This window comes from Strix aluco, chromosome 11 (assembly GCF_031877795.1).
Source record: "Strix aluco isolate bStrAlu1 chromosome 11, bStrAlu1.hap1, whole genome shotgun sequence".
Lineage (NCBI taxonomy): Eukaryota > Metazoa > Chordata > Aves > Strigiformes > Strigidae > Strix > Strix aluco.
The window spans coordinates 18,065,450-18,088,228 of NC_133941.1; the positions used below are offsets into that span (position 1 = coordinate 18,065,450).

General features: G+C 40.0%; 1 protein-coding gene across 1 annotated transcript in view; it reads right to left on the reverse strand.

The window, feature by feature from the left end:
- The window catches only part of SFMBT1 (Scm like with four mbt domains 1), an 80,934-nt gene that overhangs the window by 18,345 nt on the left and 39,810 nt on the right, over positions 1 to 22,779 (reverse strand). Inside the window, exons 2-10 of the mRNA XM_074836424.1 lie at positions 20,222 to 20,388; positions 13,733 to 13,827; positions 8,734 to 8,974; positions 8,199 to 8,287; positions 7,021 to 7,267; positions 5,433 to 5,530; positions 4,347 to 4,448; positions 2,974 to 3,124; positions 1,172 to 1,254 (exon numbers count right to left, since the gene is read on the reverse strand). Coding sequence (XP_074692525.1) covers positions 1,172 to 1,254; positions 2,974 to 3,124; positions 4,347 to 4,448; positions 5,433 to 5,530; positions 7,021 to 7,267; positions 8,199 to 8,287; positions 8,734 to 8,974; positions 13,733 to 13,827; positions 20,222 to 20,249 — 1,134 coding nt within the window. The 5' untranslated portion in view covers positions 20,250 to 20,388. The remainder of the gene's footprint in view (positions 1 to 1,171; positions 1,255 to 2,973; positions 3,125 to 4,346; positions 4,449 to 5,432; positions 5,531 to 7,020; positions 7,268 to 8,198; positions 8,288 to 8,733; positions 8,975 to 13,732; positions 13,828 to 20,221; positions 20,389 to 22,779) is intronic.

Consider the following 22,779-nt stretch of genomic DNA (forward strand, 5'->3'; position numbering starts at 1 on the left):
CAACAAGAATTCATAGCCAGCAACACCCTCTTCAAAAAAACGTAATTATTAATTTTAATTTCTTCCCCTAAGCACTGCAATAGCCCAAGTATTGTAAATGGAATTGGAAGGCAGGTGTTAATAGTACCCTTTTCCGCTTGACAACGTATTGTGCTTTGGGAGACAGCAATACTGTCACTGAACCAACAAAAGCCCAAAATCTAGCAAGTACTTCAGGCACTGATTAATGTAAAATGATTATTTGGTACTAATTTAAGATGACTTGGTATTGATTAATACAATTGAATGAATTTTTCAAGCTGAAAGGAAGGAAGATTGAAAGAGTACACTAAGTAAATGAAAATAAGGTCTATTAAAATGCCCTGTTTCCTCAACTGCAGGAGTGCCAACGATTGATGCTGGTTTATGACTATTCCACAGACTCTTACACATCTCAATTTCACAAAACAATCATTTATTTTCGATCTGCTTTCTCACAACTGAAGCATTTGATGCACCACTTCCTTATCTAGGAAACTGGCATGCACCCACTTCAGTTCGCATGCATTTGTACTCTATTAACTCTTATGTTTCCTCAGTTATCACAGGTAAGGTGTTAGAGTACTCAAATACATCCAGAGGAGGGCAAGAGAGCTGGTGAAGGGGATGGAAGGGGCTCCTATGAGGAGCGTCTAAGGACTCTGGGTTGGTCTAGTTTGGAGAAAAGGAGCCTGAGGGGTGACCTCATCACTCTTTACAGCTTCCAGAGGAGGGGAAGTGGAGAGGGAGGGGCTGATCTCTTCTCCCTGGTATCCAGAGACAGGACACATGGGAATGGTTCAAAGCTGCACCAGGGGAGGTTCAGACTGGACATTATAAAGCATTTCTTTACCAAGAGGGTGGTCAAACACTGGAACAGGCTTCCTAGAGAGGTGGTCAATGCCCCAGGCCCGTCAGTGTTTAAGAGGCATTTGGATGAGCCCTTAACAACATACTTTAACTTTTGGTCAGCCCTGAAGAGGTGAGGCAGCTGGACCAGATGATCATTGTAGGTTCCTTCCAACTGAACTATTCTATTCTATTCTACTTGGAAAGGTAACTTAAGTCAAAAACATGCTAAAGGTTCTTCTCTCTGGAATCAAGAATGTCATTCATATAACAGAAGAGAGATTTTTCTGCAAGAGAACCTTACCGAAGGGAAGCAGCTCTGGGGAGCTGCCTCAGCACCACATTGTTTGAGGTAGTCTGCCCAATCGAAGTCCTGCCCAGGATAACCTAGGTGAAGAAAAAGCAAATGGGTTAGTTTAACAGCATGAGACTCATTTTAAACTGACATGAAGTACAGATCACTGAAATCTTTTTGCGTCACTCCAGTCTGCCAGCTGACCAGGGCTTCACCGAGCCATGTGAGGTCAGCCCACAACAGGGTTCTCCTGTATTTGAGATGTCCTCTTTATTTTCATTGCAGAGGGACTTCGGGCCCTGCCCCACCTCGATTCCCACTTTTGACTTGAAATGGTGTGAAACTAAATGTGACTTCACAGAGAGCAACCTGAAGCGTAAATAAAGTACATCTGCTAAGCAGACAAGGACTGCAATTGAGACATGGGGAAGCGTTTACACCGTTTTCACAGGGTACAGATGAAATTCGGGAAAAGTTTCTGCAAGATTACTTCATTGATGTTATGTCAGCTCTGAAACCTTTTTTTTTTTTTTTTTTAGATAGAGCACTCAAAATGTGCACAATACCAACATATTACTCTCTCAAAAATATGTTAAATGCTAAGTCATTAAAGAGAGCAGTTAGGCGTCCTAAGAGGCTTGTCAAGTTTGCTAACAGCTGTAAATCTGCAATACATGTTTGAAGGGAAGAGTCTTAACATGGTGTCCATCAGGAGACAGATCATCTTTCCAAGAAAAAGACAAATTAAATTCTTCTTGGAGGAATACTTCGCTTCCCTGTGATCTAATAAAAAGCAAATTAACTGAAGGGAACTAAGTGCAAAAATGTGCTGCCATGATAGTAATTTAGTATTAACATGACAATCTAAAAACATGAAGTTCAACCTTCCCTCAGAAAGGGCCTAACCTCAGAAGGACCTATTTATTTTTTTCAGTTTCATCAGTACCAGTAGGGCTCTTGAGGCCTCCCACAATTCAGAATGCCCACTATTTCCAGGGGAACTAAGAGAAGTTAAGTTTAAGACTTTTGTCAGCTCCGGTCACATGCCTAGGACGTGAGATTTCATCTTTCACATGCAAAATTCTAGGTAATGCTGGCTCAAGCAAAGCCACTTTTTGTACCTCACCCAAGGAAAGGTAAAAGACAAACATCCTATGGACTTTGTTCCTCTAATGTCATGAGCAGCTAAAGCAAAACATTCCGAATACAGTGGTGGTGAATAAGAGTACTGAGTCCCTGGTTTTACAATACAATTGACATTTCCATTTTGAGAAAATGAATAAATATTTCACTAGCTGAGGATCTCTCCCCTATTCCCTTATGTCCTGAAGCAACATTTCAGCAATCTGCTACCTTGCCTGATAGGTCCTTGAAAAAAACCCTTCATTAACTTCTAACTGATAAGATATTATAAAAATATTATAAAATGTTGGATAACAATATTCCATTTTGACCAGAAGTAAAAATCCAATGCAAAGTCTATAGGCTTCTGATATCATGTTAATTAATGCTGAAATCAACATTGCCTTCAGCCCTGGAACACATACTCCATTCGTCCAAGTTTTCAGGTTTTTATGCGTGACCAGCATCCCCAGCCACTGTCATCTTCTCAAATCCAGGCACGTACCCAGGGAACTTCAGTTTCACTAACTCAAAGCTCCTGTTTCTCAGAATTTGATCTTTCTTGTTCTTTGCTTGTGCTGCTACATGTAATTCTTTTGCAAAAGTGCTGTCCTAAACACAGCACTCTGGGGACTGGCAATCTACTTCCTTCAAGGAGGAGTGAGCATGACAAGCTTGCACAAACATACCTGGTGGGGGACTGAGATGCAAGCCATTCTTCAGACTCCACTGCACAGGGAAAATACCAGCACTGTTGACATGACAGATGTAAGACTGGCTGGTTGTACGGTCTGGTCTCAAGTCATCAATTTCTATCATAAAGTACTTTTCATTGTATACCTGTAGTTAGCCAAAAGAGAACCATGTGGTCTTGTAAGTAGCAGATTCTGATCTACTGCTCCCTCTCCCTCATTTTGATAACTTTATTAAACAGCAACACTGCACAATGGAAACCCTTTACCTTGAAATACTGTGAGGGTTAAAAAAAAATAATTAAAAGATAATCTATGGGATTCATAAACCACCAGACTTCTCTGCGTTAGCTGGAAACTTAACAAAAATAAATAATACTACTAATAAAAGGTAATGTATGAGCACTTCAAAAATAAGGTGATCAGGTGCTGTATGAAATTTTCTTATGAAAAATGCAGAGAAATTAGAGTTTGTGGTCTTACTACCATTCTGTAATAACAAACTTCTTATTTCAACAACACTGAACTGTGTCCCAGGATGGACTGTCACAAGCAAAACCACTACACTCTTGAAGTAACAAGGAGAGCAAGACAAGCAAATATGAAGAAAAGTAAATGATTTTGCTTCGCTTGGAACTGGTTGCACCTTCTAGTAACAAGCGAGCATCTTACTTGAAGAAACTGTATGTTAGAGTTTAGAAGAGAGAGACCACCAAAATGTAAGGTATTATATATTGAGACACTCTCTGTCCTAAGGAAAAAGCAACAGTTCTTGAAACATACATAAAAAAAGATTTAAAAATAATGTCCTGGTTTTATGTTGTACAGCAAGATTTTGGTTTACTACATCAAAGGAGGTCTCTTTAGAACCTTTCACCTGATTACTAGCACAGGAAGATAGAAGTTGCTCAAAACCTGATTACATTGGGAAGTTTTCATTTCAACTTTTATATCCATGTGTGGGCCCTTGTTTGAGAATCAGGCCACCTAAATGTCAGAGCTTGTATATGGCAATGACATAACTTTTGCAAAAACAAAACCCCCAAAATCTATCTTCAACTGGATGCTCAGATTATGAGGGATTACATGTAATATTAAAAATCTGGGTTTGACAATATTAGTCATTTGATCTTTTGAGCTTGAATCTTTATGGAACTCTTCCCCTCCATTCAAATCCAATGGCTTCACCACCAGCTGTTAAGATTCTTTTTCACAGCAACCTGCCCTCTAAGGGAGACATACAAAATACTTAATTTGAAAACTACTTCAAGATTTTAATATAATCAGTTAGTGAGAATTTCCTGAGCATTTAAGAACATAAGTAGCAGTAGAATTGAATCTTAGCAGGACAACTTAAAGAACCCTGGTACCTTGAGAACTGTAGCAGGAGAGATTACAAAAGGAGCCATTGGGTCCACAGCTTCTAACTTCATGCCTTCAGAGAACGAATGCACTCCAATCACAGGTTTATCCTGAAAAATGATGTATCAGTGTGATTACCAGCCCTTTCTCCATCATAAAAAAGACATACTTTACACAATTCAACTGAAGGGGATAACTTGATATTTTATTAGTTCATTCTAAGAAATCAACATGTCAGAGTACCAGCAACTTCTCTATAATGAAAAGGCCAACTATGCTCTCTGAGACTGACAATTTTCTATGAGTTCTAGGAAACTGAGTCCCCAAGATTTCCTCCTCTGACATTCTCCACACAGAAGCAAGGTTACGCAATACAGGGTCACCTGGTAAATCAATAGAAATGGGTTTTTTCCCCCCCTAACATTTGAGCTACACTATAAGAGAACTATAAGTCTCCATTTTCAGCCTAACAAAAACCTGCAAAACAGGGCTTCTGCTCCAGAATTATGTATACCCTGCTCTGTATATGACCCAACACATTCAAGAGCAACAGCACTTCTATTCTGCTTATATGGGTCCAAACAAAGCCGAGAAAAATTAACAAAGAACTTGAAGGACTAAATTTACATTCCTACTTGTCAAGATTGATTTTTTTTTAAAATTTCAATACATACATATTTAAATTCAGACTCATTAGTAATATTTGGTAACACTCAGGATGTAACTATAGTTACACTCACGTGTAACTGTATCAGGTTAGAGATTAGATGTTACACATGTTAAACTTTTCAATATACTCACACAATTAGAGAGACTGTAGTCACCCTGCACCCTCTAGAAGGACAGTAATCAATCTGCAAGACCAGCTGGTGAACAACTAGAAATGCCATTATAAAGAATCAGAACCAGGGATTTTTCCCAGTATGACAACTAATGGCTCACATACTTGTGATGGGTGCATTGTCTAACTTAACAAGAATTGTACAATAGTATGATTATTTTTTATTATTCTTACTTTTTTAAACTAGAGGGAGAGAACACAGCATTTTCATTATATCATCCACAGCATTAAACTACACATACTGTGTCTTCACCTTAAAGAGATCTGTAGGAACTGATGACTCCTCTTCCTCCTCTTTCACCTGCTTCAGGATCTCTTGCCAATCTGCTTCACTCTTCAAGGACCTAATGGCTTGAGTAAAAAGAAAGGAAAACAGTGAATGAAGTAATCTTCCTTCTTCTTTTCCTTCAGAACACATAGCAATGAAGCCAAAAGTTTGATTTGTGCTCCTCCAACTGCTAAATTCGTATCTGTTCAGAATCTGTGCAAATACCTCCCTTCTTAAAAACTGTTTTCTTTGACATTTGGACATGTTATAAAAACTGACTGAAGTCAAGCAACATTGTATCACCCATATGATGCCCAGTCTAGTTTTTCTGAGAAAACAGAGATCACATCAACACTAAGGAAAACTTCTGGAGAAACGTACAACCAGAAAAAAAATCCCCAGCTGGATAATGCTTGCTTGTTTTAGGCTTAAGCAAGCAGAAAGTTCAAGAAATGTTCCACAAGTCTGTCCCAGCTGTGTAAGTTACTCTTTTAGCATCTGTAATTGCAGACCACACACCTCTCTGATAGAAGAGGAACTACTTGTACCTGTGAGTATATCAAAGCTCTTATGTAGACATAAAAAGGAAACAAATCCAGTAGCTAACTAATATTTTTTGAAGACATTATTCACTTAAATAACACTGTGGGATCCACCCATCTAGTGTCCGCCAGCAGTTTGGCGTCTCCCTGTTCACAACCTGCAGAGACTGGTGGAGCACTAGAAAAGGCAGTATGCTCAGTCATTTCAACAGAAATTGGTTTGGTTTCTTCAGCATGATTTCTTCTTGCTGTAAGGGGAAAACATCTAAAAAAAAAAAAAAACCACAACAAAACCAACTGCTCTAAACAACCTGAACATCCCCAACTCATAGCACAGAGTGTGCCAGAACCTTAGATGTATACCTGCCTTTGCAGAAAGCCTTTAGGGTAAATGCTCAACATTTTCCAGTTTTATCCCAAGACTTCCCCTCATCAGGAAACATGCTACATCATCGCTCAGCTCATAAACACTCCATTTGTGTTTCAGCCATTTTATGCCCTGCTTCTTTGATGACCCAGCCTGATGTGCACATGCCTGGAAAACATGGTTATCTGTCCCACTCTCTGCCTCCACGCACTTGTTCCCTGGGCACCCGGTTTTAAGGCCATTTTCATATCCACATAATATCTCTTTAGACAGTGTCTTAATTAGCTCAATGAACCTGGAGTCACAACTGCAAAAGCTCCTGTTGAGCAGTACTTCAAAACCAGATGACTCTTCTCTCCCCAGGAATACAAACCTACCAAAAATAACCATGAAGGCAACCCCTTCCTTAGTTCCTCCCTCTCCACAAACAGGTGGAAAGTTTTGACAGGCAAAACCATTTAGCAGCTTTTGAATGAGTGGGTGAAAATTCTTGTAGGACTTTTACTAGTGTTTTCACTTACATTTTATTAGGCACAGTATCTGTCAGATCACACACTGATTATGTGACCACCACACGCATCCAGAGGCAGATTTAGAGCACTAAAGCAGCAGCAGTATTCTCTAGCCTCTGATCACCATATAAAAGATACATGTTTTGAAGTACCTAAAGGTGGTTGCAGGCTATATCCATGTTGAGCTGCCCAGCCCACTTGATGAAGGAAAGGGTCCAAGTAGAATAGCCATTGGTCAAATTTGTCAGAATCCTCCAGCCCTTCATATCGCAATTTCAATCTCCCACCAACATTTTCCACCACGTTGACTATCCAGGCTTCCAGGGAATCCCGGATGTTTTGCAGTTCTAGTCGGGAGCCTGGTGCAATGAGATCCAATGGATTTTTCCCTCTGTGAAGCTACAAGAAGAACACAAATTATTCTGTACAACAGAACAAAACAAATCCTGTACTTCCACTTCTTTATACACATTCTTTTTGCATAAATAAAGTATGAATACAGAAGAAATAGAGGCCTCTTACTAACACAAGACAACAGAAATGACCAATGGTTAGAATTGCTGGTGTTTGCATCAGAGCTTCTGCACTGCCTGTAGATACAGTCATACATTTCACTTAAGTCCTCATCCTTTTCAGAAGCATCATCACTTACATATTCAAGGTTTGAAGGAAACATAAATAATCTCTTTCTAAAACTGAGTCATCTAGCATACAGAGATGACTAGACAGAAAACATACAAAGATTAAAATGTTGGTTGTAAAGAAGACATCAACAGCATTTTCCAAAAAAATAATGTTCTGTACTTTACAACCAGACACTGATATGAGGTGCAAACATTGTTTTAAGTGCAAAGGAGGGGACAAAAATTTGGTTCTTCACTAGCAAAGATGCCAGATTTAAGTAAAACAGTAACCTGCCCATTAGTGTAAAAAAAAAAAAAAAAAAAAAAAAAAGCGCGAAAGGAGTCAACTGAGAAAGGAGACAACATGAAAGCTATACAAATAAAGGATTATCTCCTTAGAGCTGTATGAAAGAGGAGCAGAATAGAAGGAAGACTGAAACCTAAGGGAGTTTAAAAATGGTCTTTCTTTTGATAGGATTAATGAACAATCCAAACCTGCAGTGACAGATATGTTTCAGGACAACACTATCAAAATTAAATACTGTATATAGGAAACACTAGAGATCGGAACTTTAAGGTCAGCAGCATACTACAATGCTCCCTAAACTTAAAAAAGAAGTTCAACTGACAATCTGAATAGGGGTTCCCTTAATGACAAAGGGGAAAATCAAGACAAAACCCAAGATGCAGCACATTGCAGCACTTACCCCCTCCAGCAGGTTAGCAGGAGCACTGCATGCTCCTTTCAGCACCCGCTGAAGGAATTCCTCCTGGTCAGGTATCTTGTCCTTGATACCTAAGTGAAAAGTCAAGAAGAAAGACTGTGATTCTTCCTTCCAGTTAAAAATTATTTAGACAAGACACTACCACACTCTTGCGCTGCCTAATTCACAATAATCTGCCACAAACTCACCAGTAACATCTTAAAAGAAGAAACAAAACAACAAAATCTTTAAAGGAAATGACAGAGCAGTAGAATTTGGTGGGTGATGATTAAGATAACCACAAGCCTCTGTAAAAATAAGTCCAGTTCTGAAATGAAGCTAACTCTTTCTCTGGTGAAAGAGCAGTCTCCTACTGTAAGTCACGGGATTTCAGAAAAACGTGGCAGACAACCTCAACTTGTCATCACAGCAACACCCCCTGCACATAACAGCAATTATGAAGACTACCTGCCAGGCTTACAAAGGACAAAAGCATACTTTTGTATGTACTTCCTGCTTCTGCACATAGAGCCAATACCTTCAGGCACTTTGAGAATCTTCTTGTTCTGCTCACACCAGCCGATGGGGTGTAAATCGGCTGTCATGATATCACACCAAAAGTCAGCCTTGCGGTCTTCCCCGTAACCATCATAGCGCAAGAGGAGCAGCTGCCCACAGGTAGTAATGATGGTGGCTACCCAGTAGGTGTTTTGGTCAGACTTGACAGCAACTTCTAGCTTCATACCAGGGGCAAAGCCATTCTGCAAGCTTGTATCCACCTGAAGAGGAAGAAGATCATAATATTTGAGCACCTCCCAGAAACTTTGTGGAACAATTTAGAAATGTTCATTAGCAAGAAAACCTCAAGTCAAATGCCATCCAGTCTCTTCAGAGAAACAACTTCATCACATTATGTGACCCAAACCGGAGTGCACACAGAATCCTCACTAACGAAACCTCCTTTGCATTTCAGAGTATCTTTTCAACCTTAAATCAATACCTTGCAATTCATCTTCCTGACCCAGACAATACCTCACCCATCACTGAAAGGCCTTCCAACTCATAGCTGGACTGTCAAGGTAGGCAAAACTAAACGTCAAATTCAGCAACACAACTTTGACTTTTTGTGTTAAACTATGTCTTTCAACCTCTTTGGACAAAGAGCCTGTTTAAAGTACATACACATGCTTTAGATAAGGATACCACCGTGTCTTTGGCATGCCCATTTAAGAAGTCATGAATCCACACAAATTGCAGAATAAGGATTTTTTATGTCTCTATCCAAGAACCTGAATAGTTCTGTATGTAGCATTGTTACATAAATTGAATGGAACATAAACAGTATGTGTTCTTCAGTGAACTCATGTTTTGACAACAGTAAGTTACCAAACACTGTGTGTGCTCTGTGTGTATGTGTGTGTGTTGTGTGCAGGTGAGGAATCTGACTGCACACTACTCAGATACTGAAATGTGAACTTAAAAACAGAAGGCAAAACATTAAGTTTCTCATATCCCTAACTTCTCCTAGCTCAAACACTCCTGAAAGAGCAGAAGGACCCTGTTCTGCTCTCACTCTAGTATGCTTCTGATCTTAATTCCATGTGCTCAGTCTTAATTAAAAATCTAACATGTCAATCCCTTGTTCTCAGATGAATGTAACCAGTGTTTTCTTTAAAGTGGTCCCAAATTCCATTTCCTCTTTGAATCAACTGCAAGAAAGGCTTTCAGTATGATGCAGATGCAGTAGATATTTTCTGCGTTATTTATTACCAGTTCTGCACTGACGGTTCAGTAACTGCCATAGCTATTATCGTCTCATCAGCCAGCACATACTGGTTTGCTAAAAATAAAACTAACAGAACCACATCAGAAGGAAAAGCATATGCCTCTGTTAACTGTTCACATTCTCTAGGTTAATACTTTTCACTTCGAGAAACCCCTTCTTAAAAACAAAACCAGCAGGACCCAATACCTGCAGGCATTTTGAAGTGGTATTACGGAGGTCATCTCTTCAAAAAGGTAGTTGACCTGCTAAAGATATAGCACTAAATACTTCATATTCTGATGGCCGAGAGAAAAGCCACGAGCTCGACACAAAGTCTGAGGAATCGGGAAATCTGTGCAGTTCTCTATACCTGAACTTACAGCAAAGCCTCACAGCAGAGAGAGCTGCATTCAACGAAGCCAACAGCAACAGATGGAGCTTTCCCTGAAGCCAGGTGCATTTTTCTAACACTGGCATTTATGTTCCCCGGTGGATACAGCAGAGACCAAGAAGTTAGCACCCTCTCCTGGCAGCTGAGCAAGACGACACCACTAAGTGGTTTAAAGCACAAAACTTTGTTTCTTTAGGCTGGCTCACTGAGCAGACTGGCTAGCAGGAGATGCTGTGGAAGCTCCGTGAGTATTTTCTTTGGAGCAGTGGGGCTGAGAGCAGCAGCTTCCTGCTGCACATCTGGCAAGCTGCGGTGGCCACGAGCGGTCAGTGACAGCCCTGCTTGGGCACTCTGACCCCTCCTTCCCATGGAGCCACTATCCCTCCACTCCGTGCAATGTCACAGGCCAGACCTGGGGATCCGATTCAGCTCAGAAGCAGGTAATGAAAAAGAATGGACAAGAAGTATTAAAAGCATGCAGGAACACACAGCAAATATGTGTTCAGATGATGCTGAACACTGTTTTATTTTTAATATATGTTTACACACATATAAGTTGCAGAAAGGAATTATAAAAGAGCATTCAACAATTCTAGAGAAAGTATATTTAGACTTAGGGGGAAGATGACAACACTGGCATCCAGCACAACTCCAGGTTTTTGGTAAGCTCTTTTTCCTGCTAGACTGCAGGCAAAATAGTCACTTTGATCTAAGTATTGTTTAATTTTTAAAATGCAAACAAATGAAACATTAGAACACACTTCATTTGAGGAAGTAGCTTACATTTTCCAATATGTCTTGCTCATAGTAAGAGCAAAACTTTCAGAATTAATAGAAGCACACAAATATAAAAAAGTTTTCTCTCCCATCAGCAAGTCTAATCCTTTGCTAACACAAAATTACATTTTCTTAACCTAATCACGTACTCTCCTACAATGTGGGTTAGGTATTTCTCACCCACTAGTCATAATGGGAGGGTGGTCACAGTCTCACTACTCCAATATTTAAAAAGAACCATACAAAAACCTTAAGCTTCCATCTAAAATGTATTTATATTAATTTATTTATACATGCCCATTTGCTCTTGTGCCAATATTATTCTTCAGCTTAATTTTTTCCACAGAACAATAGTAGTTTCCTCTTAGCTCTCCTGATGGCAGATTGTAAAAATATGTCATTCTTCAAGTCAAGCAACTAGCACTGCACAGATTCCAGGCAGAGGGACCAGTCTCTAGCACAGAGTCATCAGTGCCTGTATGCTCTCCACTGAAAATCTCTCACCTGATGTACCCTGGAATCACACTGACTTTTTTTAGGACTTTATCACACTGAGAGGCTGTCACTATCCACTGGGAGGCACTGAGGTTCTCCTCCTCTACCTTCTCCAAACAGTTGCCTTCTAATGGAGCAGGAAATCCTGAGCATGTGACCCTGCACTATTGAATTTCTATTAACAGCCAGATCTAGGTGATGTGATGCTGCTGTTGATATGCTCCTCTCTCTGCTTGTTAATTCGGTGTCAGCATTCACTTTCCAAAATTTTATGCCAAGCTTATTACAGAGAACATCAAAATTGGCCTCTGGACAAACTCTAAGGGAACTCTGCTAGCAAACGCCTGGCAGCTCTCCTTCTGCCCACTCAGCCACCTATTACCACGCTCACTTGGCACCCTGGGGCCAGCTCCCTGGGCCAGCTGCCCGGGCCAGGGCCAGGGACGCTCGCCCAGCACAGCTCCCCCACCGCAGTGCGCACCAGAGGGCACCCCGTGCAGGGAAAAGGACTGGGTGACCCTGCTCGGTTTCGTCCACGCCTGCTCACTAACGCACTCTCCACCACAATGCTACCCGCACCAGCAAAACTGCACCCTGTTGTACACACGCAGGGAATAATAACAATACAAACCGTGGACATTTTTTTTAAACCTAATTGCATTTTTACTGACCGTGGCCAGAGCAATCAGACCTCTTGTCTGACACAGCTGAGTTGGCAAAGAGTGCAGTGCAGGGCTAACAAAGTAACTCAGAGCGTGTCTCCTACCGATTAACAAAATATAGCTGCAATGTTAATTCAGTTGGCTGCCACTGTAAAGCTGGCATTACAATTAGTTTGTATAATGTCCGAGCTATGATAGCAAGCTGCTTTAACAGAGATCACATAAGGTAAACCACACCAGAGAAGCAGACAGACCACTCCTCGCACTACTGCAAAACGTCATTGCTCCGATTCCATACTGCTCCCCCAGCGTGGGCTGCACGGACACTACCGCTCTGAGTAAGCTTGCTCTTGCTAGAGCCTTAGTACACTGAGGAAAAACAAAGCAAGCATAGGCCTCTCCCCTTCAGAAATGAGATACATGAATGTTTATTTTGAACAAAAAGCTTACAATTACATCCCAGGGTATGGAAGAACCTCTGCAAAGTCCACATTTACTGTGCATCTTTACTACTAACACAGCTGCCATGTTTTAATAGATTCTTTAATGTTTTGCACTTCTGTGGGTTGCCTTTGGACTCAAAATGCTTTGTGATCCTTCACAAACAGCCTACAGTTTGTTTTCCTGCTGATTTAAGTCTCCTGTACCGAAAGGGGTGATATTGAACCCAAAAGCCTAAGCACTACAGAGTGCTTTCCAAGTGATGTGCCACACACAAGTCACTACCCTCACTGCCACAGTAAAAGACCCACTGCCAGTCTTTGAAAGATTATTAGCTAGTAACTTTGATAAAGAGGTGGATAAGGATACAGCCTGGCAGTCTGGAAGGTGTTTCAGTTGTTGGAAGACATCCAAGAGGTTGGGAAACCAGCTTTACACAGCTCACCTTCACTGATGAGCCAGTACAAGGCGGCAGACTTCACATTCAGATCTCACCCAGCAGGACAGTGCACTCCAGGATTTTACCAACCAACATTTGATTAAAGACATCCAAGGGCAAAGACAAGGGCTTATCAGGACTTCATTCTATCCATTAAGCCTGTGATCGACAATTATCCTAATCAGTTTTCTAACTACTACAGTCAAGTGTTTGGCAGAGCTATTATTTTCTTCTTGGCCTCCTTGAGAGCCACCATTAAAACCTTCTTTGAGAACACATTTGAATTCTGCTGTTCAAGAACTATGCCACCAACTTTCTGAAGCTAGCTCCTCCATAGCAGTTGTCCAGTAGCAATCACCAAAAGAAGAAAGACTGAACAGCACTTGTGGATGGGATTACCCTGTGCTACATACAGAGAGGAAGATGACAAACAGTAATAAAAAGGTCTCTTTGATTCTAGTTAGTCTTCTAGATTTGAGAACATCAACTCATTCAAAGAGATCCTAAACATTCAGTGTATCAAAAAAAATAATGTAGGAGATGGTAAGTAAACACTCCCTTACTCACATGTTTAAAAGATCCATGGGGGGCTGCAGTTGCTCCTGTGTCTTCTAGATACTCATCCCAGTTGAATTCCATTTCTTCCACACTGGAACCAGCATCTGGAAGAGAAGCCAAAAACCTATTTAGCAACCTGTTGGTAAGTTTTAGGCTACTAAGAACCACAGCAAAACCCACTTCAGTTCCAAATGACTGAGTACACAAGTGCACAGTGAACTTCAGTTACAGATTTCAACATACAGACAACACTATTGAGCCCTTCTTCGCACATGAAGGGCATTTTAAGTTGGATCTGATCTGAAAAATAGTGAGATACTGAGGATTTTGGTTCTCCTGAGAGGAGAACATAGGCAGAATAGTTGTGTATTTGTATCACAATAAATACAAATAAAACAAGAGACTCAAAACTCTGGGCACACTGGACTGTCAGTATATTAAATTAAAAACCATCCAGGAAACAGCAATACCAATAGCAAGAGGTTTGGAAAGAAAGACTAAAAAAAATATTGAAATATGACTCTCTTCTTTTTTAAGTTATATAGTATTTATTTAGATGCTATAAAACACCAAAAGCACAGAGAGAGATTCAGGGTAGTTCTAAAAAAAAAAAAAAAAAAAAATCTCAAGACAACTGAAATCAGGAACACTCAAATTAGTCACTTAAAAAAACCAGCTCATAAGGTGCAACAGCTTCTTTAGACCAAGAAAATCTCATTTCTGGATGCATCTAAAGCAAAAATGTGCTAAAACCACTCAAGCTACAGTTCAAAACTCACCCAGGCTGTTAGGGAAGCAAGCAGCTGTAGTGAGCCACACTACAAATTAGTCAGATTTTCTATTATTATTGTCAAGCCTCTCCCCCAGCCCCCGTCTCCAGTTCTTGGCTCACTTCCCTGCTCCCCTCCTATTCCAGTCTCCTCCAATGTGTAACCCGCTTTGCTGAAAAGATGCCACAACCAACACAGGTTGGATTTCAGGACCTCCTATTTAAGTCCAGCATGCAGCCACATTATATTTTTCCTGCAGGAAAAGCTTGGATGCCCAGGGAGGGTCCCACCTCATGTAAGCAGCATTTTTAACCCCAACACACAAACTACAGCTTCAGGTTCAGCAGCAAAATGGGATGGCAATGACATGACATGAAAGTAAAGCTTTTTATTTTCACTTTTAGACGGATTCTACCATTTGCACCATAGTTGTCTTTATGAATGAACAGGAGAGATTTCCATCTCTCAGTACCAGGAAACCTGACACCTTGTTTATACTTGAAAACAGAAATCTCTGTGTATCACAAGCAGGGGAAGCACTCAGCAAAGGTTACAGGACACCAACATCTCCTACACACTCAGCCTGTCTTAGGACAGGTGGTAACTGTTCTTTCAAGGAGTAGTAGCTTGGGTTGGAAACATTACATGTCCAAAAAAACGAACGAAGTACTTACATGCCCTTATCAGAGCTGTGGACATGCTGACAAACTGCTAAGTATGCTCCACACCAGTTCTTAGCCCTCTGAGCTATGTTAAATCACCTAAACCCCCTACAAGTCTTGAGTGTAAAGTAGGTTCATTTTATCTTCAAACTGATTGTTAAACTCATCTTTGACTTTTCATAGTTCTAGGAATTATAATTTCCCCAAATTTAGAAGCGTATATTCAAGTTAGCTTTTGTTTGCTGATGACAGTATCTGTTTTAAAGGCAGCTCTTATCTCTCCCAAACCCAATTTCATTTTGCTATTTTTGAACAACCACAGCTGGTTATACTAGCCTTTCATAAACCTCAGAGCTCAAAAAATTCAGAGTTTGAAGTACCACTGTCACTTTTAGGGGCTAATTTTTAGCTTACTGAAAAAATAGACCTGAAGAAGGACAGAAGTAAGTAATTTTATTTTAAAAAATTCTGAGGGAGTGAAGAGGTTAAGGCACAGACCACAGGTGTCTGCTAATTAGGGTGGAGCTGATCAAAGCTTTGCTGCAAGCTGCTCTAAGAAAAATATAATTTCATTGCAAAATGTTGTTAAAACAGATTAGGATTTCTTAACTCATTAAAACAGCATTTAACTGTAATATAACCATAAAAATGCTTAAGTCTACAGCTGCAGAACCAAAGTGGGAAGAAACATCAGGTTGAACACAACATCTATGATCAGTCAAAACCAAAAGTGAACTTTGTCTGATTTTTCTCCCGCCTAGAGAAATCCAGCTCACCCTTTCCCAACGAAAAACACCCAGCTGCTAAACAGCAGCAACAACCCCACTTTCATCCAACTCCAAAAAGCACTTTGTATGTAAAAAGCACTGCTTGCAATGTCTAATGCGTTCCTGTTTGAAGAGAAACATAAAGCAACGTGACTGCTCTGCGCTTTTTAACAAGTTTGAAAGCCAAGTAGCTCGACCTGGGAATACTACACGGATCTTGAGGCTTTCCAGCCGCGCTCTTTACCAAGCTGCTTGCAGCACTGAGCCTTCAATAACGTGTTATCATCAGATAACTGTCTAAGGGGCAGTTAAGCTTCTTAAATGAGGCACAGGTCACTTAACACACTGAAAGGGTCAATTAGTAACTTATGTTGCCACTTAATTGCTACAAGGAGCTCCTGAGAAAGCCAGTTTGCATGCTGCTCCAGCTACCCTTTTGCCTCCAACTACAGTTAAAACCAGTTCCCATCTGGACCAGAGCTACCACAGGTCCTTTGTCACTCCACTCATTCAAGGTCTCTGCAGCCTGTGTGTTTTCATATCCAAAAGAGCTGTTTCCTTCCAGGTCTGCGCTGTGGTGGGAAGGGCTCGAATTGCTTTGTACTGTACAGTGCACAATTCTCACCAGCACACCCAGAAGCTCTCTTGCAACTCATTTTTCGTAGGAAAAAAAGATAAATCACAAATTCCTGTCCAACGTTAGCTGCAAATTTAATATTCTTCCTTCTTTATCTTAGGGAGTCTCACAGAGTCAGAGGGATTTTTTAAAAAACTTTTTAAAAAAGCACCCAGAACTTTTGCTGTTTCATTCATTCATAAAAGTTCAACTCAGCTTACTTTTACACTTTACTATGGTTTTACAATTAAATTAGACTAGGTGATTAGCCTCACACTCCAACCTCTGAGCTTGCAGAGCTGGGCAGTTCAGGTGCTTTCTTTCCTTTAGGAGGCTGACACGGCTGAGGGCTGCGCTGAGCTATAGGATTTAACAAATCTATCTGCTGCTTCTCATACACGGCCCTGCCACAGCATTCCAGGTTATTTAGCGCAGCACTTACTGAATCAATGTGGAACATGAAAAGCTCATTGAATAAAGCTCCAAGCAAAAATGCTGTAGGAGTTTTACAGCGAGAGCAGTAAATTAGTTTTTTAATTGTGGCATGTGGTAGGACTACATAAACCATGAAAAATCTCAGAAATCAAGTATCTATTTTTTGACATCTGAATGCAGAAACACTCCAAGAGTGTGGCGAAGGACCATCTCTCTGGTAAGGCTCACGCTAACTGGAGATCTTTGAGAGTCAGAATCCAACTGCTTTTCTCGTTTTATTGGCAGGACAGTTGCAGCAGAGCAGGCCCTGTTTAAATCAAGCCTTTGATCTGGTCTGCTGGTATTTTTTGCAAGACCTATTGCACAGCACCATCTTTGCAGGTTAGCAGATCCCAGGATACAGAGGATCAGTTTAATGAAGGTACATTCCTGAGGGGCCATGTGTCTGTATTAAATGTCCTGATCAGACTGTGTTCAAACTATTCAATAAAACCTCAGATATTTATACCAGAAATTCTTGCTACTGTGAGAAAACATGCAAATTAATATGGCAGATGACAACAAGAAAAACCATATTTACTTCATTTAATCCTAAAGCACAATTTATTAATCTAATACCGCATGGTTGTACATATATGTATGTTCTCTCTTTCTCCCCATATCCTTAATTGCTACAAGTCCTAAATGAATTCAGCTTTCTACTACATGGAGACATATTCTTCTATATTAGACAGGATGTCTGAGCCACACATTAGCTCAGTAGCAAAGCACAACTTTGACAAAGGCAGGGAAAGAAACCTGATGTGATTCTCATCTCTGTGGCCTTGCCATATGACTAGTTTTTGTCAGTAAAGCTTTCAAATCAAGCAAACCTTTTCTCAAGTAAAATCTGAGAAGTATCCTACAGAGGTTCTGTGGAGAACGATTATCCACTCTGGAGGTGAGAAAATTGTCTGTAAGACTATTAGCAGTTTCCTGGGTAGGTATATCGCTTCCCATTTATCACTATTTCTACTAGTAGTATCGTGAAGACTAACCCTTCCTTTCTGAATTTTACCATGAATTACGTCCTGCTGCCCTCTGATACATACAGGAAGAGAAAGAATACTGAATTGTACCATTTGGACACAAGAAGGCAGTGAAATATTAAGGACGTTAGCCCTTAAAAATACTGAAATGAAAACCATCTACACCACACTGTTTTGGTCTTTGGATTAGAGTTAAATTCTCACTGCAAATAATTTTCATGCATCTTTAATGTGATCTAGTCGAACACTGTCATATTGGACATTTAAGTACATCACATTGAAGTCTGCAAGACCTTCAATTAAGGCTAACCTAAAGGTTTCTCACCCTGAAATTTAGATATATTTCAATCTGATTTTAATAACAGTTAATCTTTTCCATCTATACCAGCTGCAAGGCCATGAATAAATAAAGACAGATTGGAATTTCAGCAGCTGAGAAAGACTGTGACAAGAATGAAAGTTGACTTTTCCTGTCATAGTGCAGGAGAGATCACAACCAACAACCTTGACCACTGTCTGGGTTCTTGTAAGCAGAGAGCCTACAAGATGTATTTAAAAACCAAAAAGACAAGAGGGGAATCTACAAAAACTGCTAAAAACCATCAAGTGGAAAAAACAACACCAGTCAAAGAATATGAAGGGAATGTTCCAGTAGTGGTTGGGACTGGTCTAACTCAAAGCACTTCAGGAAACAATGTGCTTATGTTGACATGGATAGCCTTTGTTGGAAACTATCTTAGAACTCAGCAAGTAAAGCTCTCCTCAGTTACTTGCTTTCCACAGCCATGTGTACTCAAACCAGGCACAAAAAGGATGGTCAGGAAAACAGTTGTTGAGCAATTTCAATACAGTATCATCCCTTCATAGCTATTCCAAAAGCACATAGAGAGGACTGTGTGACCTCTGATATTTTTTGAGAAAGATGGAAAAATGTCAATAAAGGTTTTAGTACAGAGAGAGGTGCTGTCAGCCCATGAACACCCCATCCCTGACCATGTATGCATGTTACTGTTCTTCTCGGTGGCTCAAAGCCTTTTCTCTTTCTTAAACTATGTGACAGAAGTTAGACGTTTCCACTAGCAGAGGAAACAGTGTTTGCATGTGCTTGGAGACATTCCGCATACTTCTGCATGCTGTTTTTTCTTGCTTATTTGAGGATATAACATTGACGACAACATGACTGATTTGCTATAATTAATAATCAAAAAGTTTATTTCAGCATCATAAAGCAGATGATAGCATTCTGCTAAAAGCACTGTAGATTAAAATAATGTTTAACATTTCTCCAGTAACACTGACTTGCATAAAGTAAAGGTACAAAAACTACCAATAGTGAATTGTCCTATGAGAAGAGCAAGTACTTGGACAAGTACCAAAGGAAAGTAATACTCAGATAAAATCCTCATCCAATTGCTTACACTGGTAACTACAAATTAAAATTTACTTCATATTAACTGTACCAACACTATAGGTAGGGACCTCCTCAAGGAAAAGGAACAAACCATAGCAAGCAAGTCAGAAGAACGGATGTTCCCTACCCCCATAAGAGTGTAAAATCGCAGAACTGTTTCAGAAAGCTGTTAGTATCACCAGCCATCCCAGACTGACACTCTTCCCTGCCTGGTGTTTCAAGGTGAACCAAAACCGGAGCTAATTTATCATACCACACCACTCTGCAGCAGGTTAGAAGTTGATATCCCAGGCCTATCAAAGCAGGCACACCAAGGCACATCAGAAAACCAGGACAGATTACAATGGCAGCAAACAACTTCAGTTACCTCATTTTTTAAACCAGCAGCACAACCTTGTCAAAATATTAAGAACAAGATGAACACAAGGACAGAAGAAGATAGTATTAACCACTCTGACAGACAAATGCCTTAAAATAGTGTTAAAGCCACTGAGAATTTGATAAGCCCATCTCACAGTGGTACCATGAAGAAGAAAGACACAGCTTAAGAACACAATTACTAAGGTGAGTCAGATTTTGTTCTACTTTAAGCCAATGATACACCCTGCTTTTGAAATAGAGAAATAACAAACATAAGCCCCATAGCCAGAATCTAGCCCACAGTCATTGAAATTTGAGTTTCTCCCTGTATACAGTACACAGCATCAGACACATGCACTATGAAACATTCACTGTGCTCATCTTTGTTCCATCTCGCTTGCCAAGTTTTTTTGAGAATCATTAGCCAGGGAGCTCAGCTGGACTATTACCTCCATCATACTGCTGTTCTCCATTCATCTCCACAGTAGCCCAGTGGTTATTTCGAGTAGCCAGAAGCAGGGGAATCTGAGGTTGTCACAGTTTGGTGGTCATGAGTTGCCTCCCGCCTCTGATTCTACTGGCAGCCAGAACATTCAAAATGGATCCTGAAGAAAACCTGAAAGGAACAACTGATAAGAAAATCTTTGTCAGATTTTAACATTAGATTACATTAAAAACATTGCTCCAGCAATAAGCCAAAAATCTTAAAGCAAACAAGGGCATCTCACTGCATTTATGTTTAGGTATTCCCTCATCTGTAGACCAAACTGATTCTAGAAAACAAATATTTCCTAAATCAGTCAGTTACAAAGCTGACTCAACATCTCTTCAGCCCCCCCAACAAACTCACCCCTCTCAAAAGCTCCTTCAACCCTACACAAGGCTAAAGAAACAGGGAACTAACCAAGTCATGCCTTAGGAACAAGACAAAGCAAGACCCCAGCTCCTTTGTCACCTGGACCAACGAAAGTGTCTCAAGTCAAGAAAGCCAACCTGATACTGGCAAAGGCAGAGCACAGTCAGGCTTACAAAATGTCTGCTCAGGCTGTGGGTTTCCAGTACTTTAGCGGTTTGCTTTTCACAAGCCTCCAGGAAATTTACAACTGTGGTCTTAAATGGCTGTAAGACAAATTTAAATATATGTATACATTTTAAACGTGCTAGATTCTTAATAGTTCAACCAAGGAGCCATCACTTCATCACATTAATAGGACTTGAAGATACCAGTGACCTGTTGTGCTATGACATAGTAGCTCATTTATTATCAAAACATTGTCTCTTATATAAGTGGAAAAAACAATTAATACTCTGTATACCAAGATACAATCAAGATATGTACTTGATTTTAATTTCATTTTATATTTTACTAGTCTTCTTCGGGTTTTGTGGCAGTTCATTTACTGTATATTAGCTGGTAAAACATATTTTAAGATATTCAATACAGGTACAGTCACCTGTCATTCTGTCTACTTAAAAGATGTCTGTACTAACTTCACCCATGCCAGTGGTTCTTCAAGGAGAAGCAGTCCTGTACAACAGCAGATGACTGCTCCTAACTACATTACATTAAAATTATGATGCTGTGGTATGAGAAGAAACAAGCGACAGAACTCCAGGCTACCCGTAACAGATAGTCCTTCCACTCACTGAATTTCTTAAGCATCACCTTCATCACCAAGGAACACAGCCCTTCTTTACTCTCTTAATACTCATCTCTGCCAACAGAGCCCCAAAGCGTTTTGGAGACAGCACAACAAGAAAATTTTGCAGTCTGTTTTGCCAAACCCACCCTACAAATACAGAGGCTGTACAAATGTAGATGGCTGAACTGTTTAATGTCTTATTCTGTTACCCCAAACCAGAAACTATTGCCCTGCATAATGTCTGAGAATGGCAGAATGGCACATGTAAAAAAAATGCCCCGAAACTGGCATGTGTGTGCACACACAGAGTGTTTTACAGTTGGACAAGCTGAAGATATTCTTGCCCCGATGTGTATCACGGGAAAATACCTTTTTTTTTTAACCTACCAGATTAAAGAAGGGAGCAGAAACACACTCCTAAACATTTTGTGATGAGAACCTGTAACTTTCAAACCTTTTCCTATGAGCAATTAAATCATTATTTCATTATTAATGGTAGAAACCAGGAAGGACAGGTCTAAAGCAAGCCCACTAGTTCACTGCACTGGCAATGCACTGTGAGTATTTTTCTGTCACAAAATTCTCCACTAAAGCAAAGTTATATAGTAAATAAAAGCCTATGTTACATGTTTCTTTATTAATATCACACTTTGACTGACAACTTCATATAAATCAATTAAACAGAGCATGAGGGGGCCCCGAAAACAAGATTATTGGCTTAAAAATTATTGCCAAAAAATCTTCAAATACCCTTTGCATCCTTGTTGAACGTTTGGGAAGCACCTGTTTATTTTTTTTAAGTAAGATACCAGAAATAATGTAGAGGACTAAAAATCAGGTTTTAAAAAACAAAGGCTGCACTTCTCAGCTAAACACATTTTGAATAGCTATGGTTTAAAAAAGGGAAGTCCTACACATCTGAAAAGTCTTAAATTTTGGGGGGTTTGTACAGCTATAGTTTGTATGGAGACTACTCAATAATCCTTACGGAGGTTTTGCAGAAGGGTCCTTTTTTTTTTTTTTTTTAAAGGTTAAAGAAACCAACCTATTTTAAGTGGGCTTTTTTTCTTCTACAGCATGGTCAAATCCCTAAGAAATGCAAGTTGCCTAGAAGATGGAAACACAAAATCTTATTTCAAAATGAGTATCACAGATGAGAGCTTTCCCAATACGATACTGCTTCTAAAGGTGCAACTATGATTTAATTTCTGAAGGTATAACTGGACTGGACACATGGTAACTACAAATGACTAAGACACTATCCAGCCCTTCTCTCTGGCAAGCATCTTCCATCCCACCAAAACTCCAAGCAGACCTTAAGCAGCTTTATGCAGGCTGCAGTTGCATGTATATTGTCATTCAAA